Source organism: Chelonia mydas, chromosome 3, assembly GCF_015237465.2.
Source record: "Chelonia mydas isolate rCheMyd1 chromosome 3, rCheMyd1.pri.v2, whole genome shotgun sequence".
In the NCBI taxonomy this organism is placed as follows: domain Eukaryota; kingdom Metazoa; phylum Chordata; order Testudines; family Cheloniidae; genus Chelonia; species Chelonia mydas.
In genome coordinates, this window is record NC_057851.1 from 111875635 (window position 1) to 111890913 (window position 15279).

Sequence of the window (15279 nt, forward strand, 5' to 3'; positions counted from 1 at the left end):
GGGTAGATTGATAGTGGCCTTTGATACTGTTCAACTTGCTCTGGGTCATTGAGCAGAGTTCTGGGATAATCTAGCACTGGCTTTTGATTTCATCAACTGCTTTTCAGGTAGGCACTAGCTGATCATAGTTTATCCTATTTTATATGTTTCTATGCTTATTTTCATTGGCAATTAGCGATAAGCATGAGACCTTCACACAAATTTGAAACTTGCAGCACCTACCCGTATTTACTCATTAAACATCTGTGCACATGGAAAAATACGCTTTCTTCACCAGGGAAGTATGTTCACTTCAGACCATGTAGCATGTTCATGAAGCTTTGCTCACAAGTAGTGAAATATAGTTATCAGAACTGGCTGGTAATGGGGAGAGAGAAGCCCTCTTTTACTAATGTTAGGAAACGCTCTATCATCCTCATAAATGTTTATGTAAAGGTATGTGTGAATGGAAGAATTCCAAAATTGTCATGAAACTGTACCATTCCAGGCACTAGATCTACTAACCACTGTTATCACGATGATAACAAAAATACTAATTATATTTTACTTGCTATTCAAAAATAATTACTCAACTGTGGATGAATAGAATTTTGCAAGGTTTGTATCTAGAACAGCAAAGTTATATCGTATAGCTAGAATGCACTATAGTAAATCAGCAGTTATAAAGTCTATGTGTGATGTTTTGAAATAATTCAGATTATAAAATAATTTTTTTTGCATGAGAATACAATGCTAATGAAAGGTACTAGATTGACAGCACTGGAGCTGTAACCCTCTCTCAGCAGAACAGAAATAAAATTAGGCCGTGCAAGTTCGCACCTACAGTGCACCTAAGAGGAAGTGTATAACTTTGTCTGCCAACAGCGGAACCATTTAGTGATAACTGTAGTCGTAATTTCTGTGGAATTAGGAATTACAGTGAAATCGCCTAGGGTGAAATCCTTGCTCTACTGAAAGCGGTGGGAGTTCTGCCACTGACTACAAGGCCATGTCAGACTTATTAGGCTTTTTACATAGGTTAGTGAACAGTCATGCAATGATAATTATAGTCATCTGTTCTGGTGATCTAGAGATGAGAAAGTGTGTATCACACAATTTTTCCACTGAGCCACTCAGATTGTGACATTGCTTAATACTGTCTACTACACTATAAGCACTATTAGGAATGTGACACAAAGCAGCAAATACACCACAATACACAACACAAGTTCTTCAAATGTAGACAGAACTATGAACATTATGAAAGCAACTGAGGTGGCAGCTATTTATGTCTTGATGTTGAGGAACACATGGCTAGTTTCACACTTCGTCGTGCATCGCCTTGCTTTTGTTTATAAGAAACACAATCTTATCTTTATTTCATGTAGCTTCATGTTGAAGAACTTTCTTTATTTTATGGTAACTCACTCAAATGTTTATCTATTTAAAATAATTTTCAGTCTGATAACTGGCATTTAGTTGAAGCGTTATTTCTCATAAACTTACACTGGGATGGAATGGAGTCATTGCTAATCTCTTCAAGCACAGCACACAAATAGGTATCAATCCTCCAATGAGATCTGCATGGATGAACCACGATGTATTTGCACAAGTCTGTTAGGCTTCATGCAGAATAACCAGTTCAGGGACATAGCTTCTAAATTATAACATGTCATGTGTAATTCAGATGTGCTCAATTTTCTCCATCAGAGTCATTGAACATTGGGGTTCTATCTAATAGCTGCTAACAAATAGGGATGTATGATTTAATGTATCTCTGTGAAAAACACAGAGATATTAATTTTACTCTTGAGTTTTTTAGAAACATTGCTTTAATGACAAGGCAAGAATTCAAGCAGTGTTCTATTTTTCACTGCTGCAACCAAGAGATAGATGATTTCATTTATTTAGTATATGTTAATATGATCACAACTTCAGAAATTAATATTCTGTCAAGAAACTCTTCCAGTCACCTGAATCAAATCTGACTTGGGAACCTTTCAAAATATATTGCAACAGCCTGCAGCAGCCTAACTGCAAGCCATTGCAGAGTTAAAGGGTTTATAGAAAATTACATTTTGGGAACTTTGCACCCATGAGCACATGCAGGTTGAGAAGACATACCTTTTATATTTTGAAGGGGGATGTAAAGTGATCCTTGGAACTGACAGCGTATTTTTGACTAAATGCAGCTTTTGGAGGTACTAGGCATCTCTGAGGCCAATAAATGAACTAGGAGAAAACGTGTACCTACAATACTGTACAAACAATTTGGAATTCTGTAAATACTGTAGCAATAAAGGTCTATGGGTGCACAAGCTAGTGAGCACACTAGTTCCTTTATTATTTCAGCATAAAAGACACACAGAACATCAGGTGCTATAAAATAAGGTGCTATAACCACTGACTGATGTACATTTTACAATATAAAGGCTTTCTACACTCTGTATAAACATGCTACATGACTATTTGGTAAGTCAGTGAGCTTCATCCAAAAAAAGAAAAAAACTATGCATTCATTAAAATGTTTTAATATTACATACAATGAAGGCTTTGTAAGTATAAATAGCCACTAACAGAGAAACCAGCCTATAATGTTTTTCCTTTAGCTCTTGCCAAATCTTTGAGCTTGGTATATTTGTATACAAAGTGTAACATCTTTACATCATTGTGGCTCTGAAACTCGAGTCAAATGTCTGTTCCTCACCCTTGCAGCCACTAGGAAAAAAAAGAGAGAGAGAGAGAGAGAGAGAGAGAAAAACAAGGTTTTAATGCTTAATGTAACACGTGAACCAATCACCTTCATTTGGCTGGTTTGCATATCCAAGGGAGATGATGATGTTTCCAAGGTATCCAGTTCTTTTTCTTTTTCAGTTATCCAGATGGATAGAGCTTCAAAATTATTGCCAAAATGATCCCACTTGCTTTTCACCATTTCCATGGTTTTAATACTAAAATTAACCAAATTAAGTAGAGAAAATAAACAGTTTAATATAGTGAAACTTTTCTTTCGAGGTCTAATTAAAAATACTACTTATCCAAATTACAGGCAGTTTGTATTTTCAAAAAAATGTTTTTAGAGAATGTACATGTGTCTTTTGGATCAAAGTCAGATCGGACTTTGCACAATTCCATTAATCTCAATAGTGGTACACACAATATGAGTAAGTGTAAAATCTGTGTATCAAGGAACACATGAAAGCAAGAAATAACAAAGAGAAACAATCCAGGCACCATATACACAATATGTGTGGAATATAAACATTATATGGCTGCACCAGATCCCTAAAAATAAAGGGGTCTGAATTATTTTACAGCAAAATGGCTAAGACCAGTATACTGTAGCTCTGCATGTGATCAGTGAGGACTGACTGTTTTATTCTCTTGTGCTATAAACAACAATCTGCCAACCTTGCAAGTAGCTGTTTTTTTCTCAAGCAAAGAGTTAACATCAAGTGAAAGAACAGAAAACTGATGAAGCCTGAGCTTGGTCCAAAATATTCTTTTGCCCATAAATGTACAATTTAGATGTGTTAAAACAGGAAGAGATTGTGCTTGATCTTGGTTCGGGTCCAAGGCTTCACACAAGAAGCACCCTTCTCCTTTCTCTCATACACCCCCCACTGGGTATACCAAAAGTAACTCCTTGGCCATAGCTTCTACTCCTCTCAAAGAATATGACAGTGCTTATGAAACCCAGGCCAGCTTGGTGTGGCACTCTGTCTCCTCCAGTGGCGGCTAGACCAGCTAGTGAGTAATTAACCGGCTTCTGCCTTGGCTAAGAGAGGTTTGTCTTTTTGTCAGGCAGTAGAAGGTCATGCATTAAGCTCCAGTGGTCCCAGGTTTGATCCCAGCTGATGACGACCAGAGTCTGTCAGTGTTACAAGTGGGGGCTCATCCAGAATATCAACTGGGAAGTCTCTGAAGCTCAGGATGTGCATCTCCAGCTAGAGGAAGTATGTAACCCATGTCTGCTTGGTGTGGCACTCTGTCCCCCTCTAGTGACAGCTAGACCAGCTCTAGACTGATGAGCCTGCTACAGTCTTAGCTAAGAGGTATGCATTTTTTAGCTCAGGCGGGAAAGGGTCATGCATTAAACTCCAGAGGTACCAGGTTTGATCCCAGCCAACGGTGACAAGGGTTTGTCGGCATTACACTCAGATAAGGTGGCAATACGTAACCTAAGTGTATCATAATGCCAGGAGGAAGAGGGCTGGGGATCAGAATACAGGAATCAGAACACTGAGCAACTGGGGTATGATTTCCTTATGATTCCTTGGGATCTGCAGTATTTCAAGGACATCTCTCTGTCCCCTCTGCTCAGCTACAAATCTATGTGCACAAAAAGAATGTGTGTCAGTTTTGCTGTGTAGCTGACCATGCAGAGCTGATATTCTTTTTTCTCCTCCTGAAGGTTTTCCCATAGAAGAGCAGTGTGTGAGACCTGCTGTGTTTAGGAGGACATCTTCAATACATATCTATGGGGCAAAATTTCTAACCGCTGGCACTGCTATTCTGCAGTGTGCATGAGCCACCCCATGACCATATATACAAAATATTCACTTCAATGTAAAATACATGTTTTGCAGGTTCATCTCATTCTAATGTCCAGTTATACAGGCATGCATGTTTTGCAGGAAGAAGTTATGGGCTATTGGGTAAAGATGCCCTGTTCTATCACAGTACCACAGACATATTACATGATTTTACTTCCAAATGAAAATCTATTCCAAACCTAGGCTGCATGGGAATATGGCCAAACTGTCTAGCTTTCTGCAAGGCTTTATAAAATGATGCCACATTATTAAAAACAAAAATGAATATATATCACTGGCAGTAAGGGGCTACTCAGAGTCTTTTGAATCAAAGGACAATGGTGGCCTGCTCAATGATGGTGGTAAAAATCACACTAGCAAGTCAATTATTAAGTAGAAAATGACAGAATATTTGACAATAAATGACTATAGTATTTCACACATTTTAGTGAGGGAGTGTGTAAAGAATGAAATTGCCAATAGCCAAACACATGCTATAGTAGCTGTTGGGATCAGGATTCACACTGAGAAGAAAAAGCAGTTGAACTATAATCAAGCTCTTCCCAAAATTTCAGACTAGCTGGATAATGATCAGTAATGAAATAGCCAACAATGTTGGCATTTCAGTTGCCTTTGGTTAGGCAACCACTGAGATGGACAGGAACAGATCTTACTTCTTGGAACAACTGGGGCAAATTCAACCCAAGGGTAACTCCAGTAAGGCAGCATGGGACTGGGATATACTTGGAAGTTTATCTTTACAACCAGTGGATCAACTGGATAAATCATCGTAGTTCCACGGAAGTAAATGGAGCAACACAGATTTGTACTAGCTGAGGATCTGGTACACTATGCTCAGAAACGCATATGTTTAATGAAAGCTTAAATGTAGGGCTGTTGATTAATCGCAGTTAGCTCATGCGATTAACTAAAAAAAATTAATCCCGATTAAAAAAATTAATTGCGACTAATTGCAGTTTTAATTACACTGTTAAACAATAGAATACCAATAGAAATGTATTAAATATTTTTCATGTGTTTCTACATTTTCAAATATATTGATTTCAATTACAACACAGAATACAAAGTGTATAGTGATCACTTTATATTATTACTTTTGATTAGAAATATTTGCACTGTAAAAATGATAAACAAAAGAAACAGTATTTTTCAATTCACCTCATACAATTACTGTAGTACAATGTCTTTATCGTGAAAGTGTAACTTACAAATGTAGATTCTTTTTGGTTACATATCTGTACTCAAAAACAAAACAATGCAAAACTTTAGAGCCTGCAAGTCCACTCAGTCCTACTTCTCGTTCAGCCAATCACTCAGAAAAACAAGTTTGTTTACATTTACGAGAGATAATGCTGCCCACTTCTTATGTACAATGTCACCAGAAAGTGAGAACAGGTGTTTGCATGGAGCTTTTGTAGCTGGCATTGCAAGGTATTTATGTGCCAGATATGCTAAACATTCGTATGCCGCTTCATACTTGGGCCACCATTCCAGAGCACATGCTTCCATGCTGATGACACTCACTGAAAAAAGAATGAGTTAATTAAATTTGTGACTGGACTCCTTGGGGGAAGAATTGTATGTCTCTGGCTCTTTTTTTCCCGCATTCTGCCATATATTGCATGTTATAGTATTTTTGGATAATGACTCAGCACATTTGTTCATTTTAAGAACACTTTCGCTGCAGATTTGACAAAACACAAAGAAGGTACCAATGTGAGATTTCTAAAGATAGCTACAGCTCTTGACATAAGGTTTAAGAATCGGAAGTGCCTTCCAAAACCTGAGAGGGATGAGGTGTAGAGCAGTGGTTCTCAAAGCCAGTCCGCCGCTTGTTCAGGGAAAGCCCCTGGCGCGCCGGACCGGTTTGTTTACCTGCTGCATCCGCAGGTTTGGCTGATCGCGGCTCCCACTGGCCGCGGTTCACTGCTCCAGGCCAATGGGGGCTGCAGGAAGCGAAGTGGGCCAAGGGACGTGCTGGCCGCCCTTCCCACAGCCCCCACTGACCTGGAGCGGCAAACTGCGGCCAGTGGGAACCACGATCGGCCTAACCTGAGGACACAGCAGGTAAACAAACTAGTCCGGCCTGCCAGGGGCTTTCCCTGAACAGCGGACCCGCTTGGAGAACCACTAGTGTAGAGTATGCTTTCAGAAGTCTTAATAAAGAGAAACACTCCGATGCAGAAACTACAGAACCCGAATCACCAAAAAAGTGGTGGCACCTGAGTCAGATAATGATGAAAATGAACATGCGTCGGTCTGCACTGCTTTGGATTGGTATCAAGCAGAACCCGTCATCAGCATGGACACGTCCCCTGGAATGATGGTTGAAGCATGAAGGGACATATAAATCTTTAGCACATCTGGCACGTAAATATCTTGCGACACCGGCTACAACAGCACCATGAGAATGCCTGTTCTCACTTTCAGGTGACATTGTGAACAAGAAGCAGGCAACATTATCTCCTCCAAATGTAAACAAATTTGTTTTCTGAGCGATTGGCTGAACAAGAAATATAACTGAGTGGACTTGTAGGCTGGAAAAGTTTTGTTTTATTTGAATACAGTTATTTTCTGTACATAATTCTACATTTGTAAGTTCAACTTCCATGATAAAGAGATTGCACTACAGTACTTGTATTAGGTGAACTGAAAAATACTATTTCTTTTGTTTTTTTAAAGTGCAAATACTTGTAATAAAAAACAAATAGAAAGTGAGCACTGTACACTTTGTATTCTGTTATAATTGAAATCAACATATTTGAAAATGTAGAAAACATCCAAAAATATTAAAATAAATGGCATTCCATTATTGTTTAATAGTGCGATTAATCGTATGATTAACTGCGTGTTTAATTTTTGAATCACGTGATTAATCACGATTAATTTTTTAAATCACTTGACAGTCCTACTTAAATTCTAAAGAAATTGTTGAGATCACAACATGGTGCAACCAATATTGTTTGACACTGAATGCCAACTTCACCTGTACTCAGGCCCCCATAGCTGGGCTTGATAAGAGTTTTTGGTACTAACATCCAGAAATATGTGAATCTACCAAAACAGAGTTTCACTAAATGTCACTGCCCAAACTGAAATATTCACAAACTTGTGAAAATGCATTATATTTTTATAAATGCAAAATGTCACATTTATTTTTCAGGATTTTCTCAATATTTCCATGGATCTTGATCTTTCCATTTTTACCCGAATTTTGGCAAACCTTTTCTTATTTTCAAGACCAGAAATACTTATTGCATTGCCAGTGAAAATCAAATTGGGGCATTCACTAAGATAAAGGCACTTCTTGACATATTCCTGTGGAAAAAGTAGGAAAAATGTGAGACAAGCATGGTAATGGCATAGCTTTCAAAAGGCTCTAGTGCCTGAATACATGACTAATTCACAAGATTGGGCCTGTGGCTTAGAAATAAAAAATTCTATCTGTTAAATATGCCTGGAATCATTGTAGTTACTTTGTATTATCAAGCCACTATTTTCTTTATTGGTAGGTATTTGTGTTCTCGGCAATGGTTAGTACTATTCTCCTGGTTATTATCCCATGGAAAGCTGAAATTTACAGTGCCCTTTGAGACTTAACATGAAATGTTGACAATGTTATGTAAAAATCAGCTACATTCTTATGCCACAGAAAATACTAGGACTTGTTAAGAACATACTCTTCTTCAAGGGTAACTTCCACTTTTTTCACTTGTTCCTGGATTGACTTGGCTTGCTGTTGAAGGGATTGCTTGTTCTTTGAGCCCAGCTGTATCTCAGAGGAGTTCTTCACAAGATTCTCAGCCTGTGCTGCAATGGCTATAGTCTGTTTAGCAAGTTCCTGTAAAGAGGCATCATAGTTATTATAAAAAAAAATGTTTTACATTTCCTGATCCTAAAATTATTGTTTTTTCTTCCCCTGTGGGGAGAGAGGCTGTTCCCATGATTATTCATATTTATTTGTGGTATGTGTAAAAACTCAGAACCTTTTTATTTTCACATTTCCATTAACAAATGCTCATTTTAGTTAACTATTCCAATCAAACTAAGGCAAGAACCTAGTTTGATATGATATGACAATAATATTTCAATGTACTCAGTTAAAAATCAGTGTACTAGACGCACTGTGAAGCAGTTTTATTACTGAAATTGCAGAGGGCAGTGTGTCTAGGATAGTCTTCGCATTTAATATCTTTTAGGTGCTATAACTCCTAAATATATAGTGGATTTATAGCTTTATGTAGCTTTTAGCTTCGTTTTTTTCTCTCTTTAGCATTATTTCCTTTCATACAAGATAATGGTGGATTGCTAGATTGACCAGATTTAGATACAATTTGGCATCATTGTCAACAGGGAAAGGTATAAGCATTGAGGAAAAACAATACACTTAGCTAGGAAAAAAAGCAAGCACTATGGGCCCGAACCTGCCCCCTTTTAAAGTCAGTACCAAAGCTCTGATTGACATCAAAATAGGAAAAGGATTGGGCTTTAGATAATATGAGTTGTGTTGTCCACAACAGAGGAAGAGTAGAAAGAAAAAGGAAAGAGGCGTTAGAGAAAGAAAAAGGGAATTAACTAGTGAAGTGTTATGCTGAATGTGAGAAAAAAAATCAACTTTTTAGGTCTACTGACTTCAAAATTACTTGCCATAACAGGCTGTTGCTGTGCACACTGTAAGAAGAAACACATATCAGCTACCTGATCGCCAGGCAGCGTAGCAGGAAAGTGAATATTTTTGTTTATATCTACCCTTATATTTATAATACTTGTATTGGGTAAAATAGTAAAGCTCAGGCAATTGCTTTACTCTCCATATATGTGCTTCACTGGCAGATATATTCATTTCAGTGGTGAAATTATAATTTAACTGCTGAAGGCACTATTTTGTCTCCAACCTGCATGCACAGCTTCCACAGACATTAATGGGAGCTTGAAAGAGGTATAGCTCGAAAGTTTGTCCCTTCCACCAACAGAAGTAGGTCCAATAAAAGATATGACCTCACCTACCTGGTCTCTCTCATTCATGGAGAACCATACAGAGATCAAAAAACAACATTTCACATTAATTATTAATAAATAAGACAGAACATTGTCACAATTCCACTAATTTACACAATGGCATTTATACCTTTGTCTGATCCAGTTCTGATGAGAGGCTCTCTAAACTGCTAAAGCTTAAGATGCGTTCAAGTGCAGAGCTTGCTTGCTTAAGATATTTGACTACTGTTTCTTTGTCTCTTTCAAACTGTTCCCATTTGTTTACTGTGACCTACACATAAAAAAGACAACAACAGAAAAGATTTTGGTTATAAATTACTGAAGGAGGTCAAAGGTTACACACCTAAATGCTAAACACATCATTTTTTTTGCCTCTCAGAACCCCAGCTACAGACACAACCATGTAGGAGACAGTTAAGGTCTGGTTGGTCCCTGGCACATGTTCTGTTCTGTTGTATAGAAAAGCACAGTTCTCTCTAGTACTTGTTTCTAGTTTCTCTCTGGATTTTAAGCATAAATCTGAACCTACTAAAGCCTCAAGGCTATATAAGTAAAGGTGGAAGGACTGGATCTCTGCTCAATGATACCTATAGAATTAGAAAACTTTTTGGTTAAAAAAAACTACACAGGCAAAACGGTAATTATATTAATACCAAGCTGAATATAGAGAGCTATCTGTTCTGTTTATCTAATATAAATTTTGGTTAACATGTGGCATTTGATTATTAGCTACTCCAAGTTTGGAACCCAACCTAGTATCTTCAGTGTAATGAATATTTCCTTGAAATGTCAAGTTTCTGAAATAAACTCAAGCCCCTATTAAAAATTGGCAGAAGGTGGGCCCTTTTAGAAATATCCTAATTTGCTTCCACCAATAATTACAATTAAAACGTCTTCTAATACTCTGCAATGTCAATCATATAGTTTTAACCTATCATAACACAGGAAATAACTGTGGTGTCTTTAAACCTCCAAGCAAAGTGACAAATCCAATGGCACGATCACCCTTGAGCAGCAAAATCTGATGGGAGGGTGTAGTCTGGTGAATTGAGTTTAGGGTTGGGAATCAGGAGGGAGTCAGTGATTTGCTCTGTGAGTCATTTAATTTCTCTAAAAAAAAGGAGTACTTGTGGCACCTTAGAGACTAACAAATTTATTCGAGCATAAGCTTTCGTGAGCTACAGCTCACTTCTCTGTGCCTCTGTTTTCCCATCTGTGAAATTAGGATATTTCATATGGCAGCTGTGAGGCTTAATTGTTTGTGCAGTGCTGTATATGTGGTAGGTATTATTATTGAATGCAACCTAAATAATTTCACTACAGTGCAGTGTCATCCTTCATGAATAAATGTGCCACATAATCCCCATCTAAAAACTAATTTATAGGCATTTTGTCTATTAAATGAGAATTAACATTGTCAATTAGGACTGAGCTACAAGCTAGTAAAAAATTAAATGATGTAGTATAATCCAAAAGGGTTCCCACATTTGGCTCAAACAAGGAGAGAAAAGTATCAGGAGGGATGGATGGGTTCTGACTGTGAAGTTCCCACATACTAAGTTTCAAAGGTAAGAAACTGATCACAAGTTTGTTAAAAATGTTAAAATGTGGAGCAAACGCACCTCTCATCAGACGGATACAAGAGCAAGTTAAAGAAAAGGACATTGACCTGTTACTACTTTAACTAAATTACATGAAAAACTGGGAAAATAGAATACAGGATACTGATTTCTGTAATGTTACATGCAGAACACTCACCTGTAATTTTTCTTCCCGTTTCTCCATATTCTGCTGCATGTTTTCTAATGTACCTTCCAGCTTCTGTAAATCTTCTTGCACTGTGCTAGGCAGTCCTCCTTCGATCTGCAGCTGCTTAGCTCGCGCAATCTGCTGTTGCACATCTTGCCTCTTTGCACAGAGCCTCTTTGTCCTTTGCTAGAAGCATTTATTCAAGAGGATTGATACAAATTTAAATGTTTCTTAGTTCAGTGTTGAAAACAGGCACACCAGAAACACACTCACCGTTTTCTGTATGTGTATATCTATACAAAGGGAATAATAGACAAAGGGCTACACTATCTCCTCCCTGAATAGAAGTACGGTCAGAGGGTGAGGACACATGGAGCCTTTTTGTCCCACTTGTGCACCCGCACAGGAGGCAGCCATAAGCTGGCTGCAAAGTAGTGAGTAATGGCTGGAGGCTGGCTCATGCTGCTTCACTACCCCCAGGGTCCAGAGCACCTTTGGGTGTGGTGTGGATATGGCAGTAGCCCTGCTCCTTCTCTGTGCCACTCGCCAGATGCAGAGCAGCACTGAGGGAAGCACACTGTACACCCACGCAGTGAGCAAACAGCAAATGCCAAAGCTCCACCCCCTTGCATATGGGTGTCCCACCCACCTCCAGCCCTGCCTCCTACATGTCCCTTTGCTGGGGTTTGTGAAGGAATCCTCAGAAGGCAGCCTGCAGCTGTCTGTCTCAGTTCTCTTCTGGCCAGTTCCAGGGCTTTTAAAGACCCCATTTGTACCACTGCCCCCATCTGCCATACAGGGGACAGGACAGGGTGAAAATTTCACCCATGACTCTTCCTGGCTTCTGCAAGGATAAACCTGCCAAGTCCCTGTGAGTAGTGCTCCTCCTCCTGCCTCTCTCAGATTGGCTCAGGTTTGCGGAGCCTTAAAACACCAGCACATACAGCAACTATTACACAGATGTAGTTATGACAAATATGACACGCGCTGTACAGAATCAGAGCTACAACACAGCATCCTCTGGTTAGACAACAAGGCACTTCCAACTGTGCAGAAACACAGGTTAATAAACACCATTTACACCGTGCACCGACAATGACAATAATGTGATTCTTATTTAGGAAGCCCCAGAGTGACTGTCACACAATACAGCCTTGTTCTACAGTCTGTGACAGAACACAACCCCCAACCTTTATTTATTACTAATAGTAGTCGTAGTAGTATTTGTTGTTATGACTGAAAACAGTGATATGTGTAACTATTGCATAACTGGGTCCACTGTCTGTTAAGATTAAAAAAAAACCATGTTTTTAATTCTGTTTACCTGCAATCAGTTAAAATAAGAACCTGTTACTGCAGTCAGCACCTGATTTGGTGAAAATATGACATCTTGCATTACGTATCAATTAATGTAAACTACACAAAACAGTTTTTTATAGTTTTACATACATACCCAGCCAGAATATTAAGGACAAATTCTGCTTTCAGTTACATACACTCGTGTAACTGAAGGCAGAATCTGCCCCTCAATATTAAAAATATTAATTGTGCAAATTGAAACATTGGGTTAATTGAACCATGGCAATATAATGTCATAAAACCAAATTCTGTTACTGGAGGCACAGTACTGGAAAAAATGACTGGTGTAAATAATTCCTCCAATTATGCTCACAACGATCAGATCAGAATCTTAGCCTTTAAAAATAGTAATACTTGTAGAGTGCACCTTGTCAAAAATTTCAAACTTTGGCACCTAAATAAAAATGGTCTGATTTTCAGAAGGTCTGGAACTCAAGTGAATTCAACGAGAGCTGCAAGTGCTCATCTCCACTGAAAATCTGGCTATTTTTATTTAGGGCACCCAGGTTTGAAAATAAAGGTCTCTTTATTTCAAGACAAAATAAATGACATCATTATAAACTAGTATCACTTAAGCCATGTCTACATTAGCACTTTTGTTGCTCCGGGGTCTGAAAAAAACACACACCCCCAAGCGACATAAGTTTTGCCAGCATAAGCGCTCATGTGCACAGTGCTATGTCGCTCGTTGAGCTGATTTTATTTTGTCGATGGGAGAGCTCTCTCCATCAGCATAACGTGGCTACCCGAGCACTCGTTCAGAGGCACTATTTCCCTATGCTGGGGCTATACTTTTTACCTGATGTTGTCATATTAAATACACTGCAGTACACCATAGGAGAAGCCACACAAACACTCTATGCTTGTCAATGACACAAACTCCACGTAACATATCAAATCTGGGTATGCCCAGTTGTCCTACCTGATGATGCAGAAGCAGTTGTTGAGCCTGTAATAAGCTTTCTGTATCTAAGATTTTTTCAGCCTCTACTTGGGCTTCTTTTGAGTTGGTAATTAGTTCTTCTAGGGCACTTTTTACTTCTTCTTTGTATTGGACACAATCATCCACAGTGCTTAACATCTTCTCAATCTATATTTATGGACAACATTGAAATAGGCAATAGCTGAACAGGGTTAATTTACATTTGGGGTATTTTTTGTAACACATGATAATTGTCTGTAATGCAAAACCCATACACCTCCAGGTCATTTAGGACCACGCTTTTGCTTTGTATTTAAAGAAAAATAATATATCAGTGGAAGAAAATACAAATATAAAATGTAGTCAGTCAGGAAACAGATTTCAGTTTTTAGGAATGTGTGAAATATTTCAGACAGATTAAGAATCAACAGAACCTTCACTCTAAACTTGAGGACAACATAAAGCCAAACCATATTTAGGTTCTGGAAAAGTTTAGTAACCATTTCCTGTTTTTGTTTTAAATGTTCATGGATCTCTGCTTTTCTTGGCTCTTGCTTTTGGATGAGACAAGAGGTAAATTCACTTAAATACCATGAAAAGTTATATTATGCAGTATTTCCAACCCTTTGGAAATCACGACATGAACCAACAGTTTTCACAAAATTTCACACCCAATTTTCACACCAAGGAAAATTAAATTAAGTTTGAATAAATACTTGGAGCCTGTATAAATCTGGAACAATTACAATGATGTAAGAAGGTCTCTGCAAGAGACTGCAGTGAAAGTGGCACTAGAGTCTCCATCCTGAATTTCATCCTCCTCCTAACAAGGACATCCCCAAACTCCTTCTAATCTTTCTCTTATGAAAAATATGGAGTAGAGTCTTGAGAGGCAGGCTCGATTGCCCCAGATCTAAGAGAAGCACAATTTCTTCAAGACAGTTTGATACTTCTCGTTGCCTGTCAAAGCTAAATGGGAAATAGATAACAGCTGTGAGGGTATCCATGTGTCTGAAGTTGACAGGGTCCCTAAACTTAAGTGAGATATCCTGCCTATTTTTGGAAGAAACAGGCCCTTGAACAGTCACACTAATGAGGGATATATCCTGTTACTGAATCTAGTCTTCTACTGGTGTTTTGTGCACAGATTCTGCCCCTGGAATGTGAAGAGTCTCTCCTTGGGTTAAGGATGAAAGGATCTTCTACCTTTGTAAGAGAGCTTGTCATCCTTTGAGCTTGTAGGAGAGCTTGTAGTCCTTTGAGGGCTTCATTAGAGTAGATAGCTCACACTATGGCTTATCTACATTGTCAGCCACCACCTTATCAATCATTTCCTCCTCAGATTTTTAAGGCACAGAGGATTTGCTATGAATAATTTGCTGCCCAGGTCAGAAGCCAGAGTTAGTGCCTGGACATTGAGTTTGCTGCCATGACGCTTGCTGGCAGCTTTAAGAAATCCACAGATAAACTGGTATAATTATGACAGCCAGGAATATCTTCTATTGTATCAACTTACTTGAATTCATCATAGATCTGGAGATGCAAGCATTTTATATCATTTTAAATATAAATATTTTGGCTCAGTAAAACTGGTGGTTGCTAGAGAGCCGTGGGGGAAGCTGAAGAAGTTCTGAAGTCGCTTCTGAGGATGACTTCCATCGTCTAGTCTTTTGCAAGAATTATCTTGCCATTTTCCACAAATGCCATTATTGCATC

The 15279-nt window shown here is 38.5% G+C and overlaps 1 protein-coding gene across 1 annotated transcript in view; it reads right to left on the reverse strand.

The window, feature by feature from the left end:
* The window catches only part of SYNE1 (spectrin repeat containing nuclear envelope protein 1), a 497076-nt gene that overhangs the window by 292737 nt on the left and 189060 nt on the right, over nt 1-15279 (reverse strand). Inside the window, 5 exon segments of the mRNA XM_043543166.1 lie at nt 2780-2930; nt 8216-8376; nt 9664-9804; nt 11292-11468; nt 13564-13731. Of these exon segments, the coding sequence (XP_043399101.1) occupies nt 2780-2930; nt 8216-8376; nt 9664-9804; nt 11292-11468; nt 13564-13731 (798 nt within the window).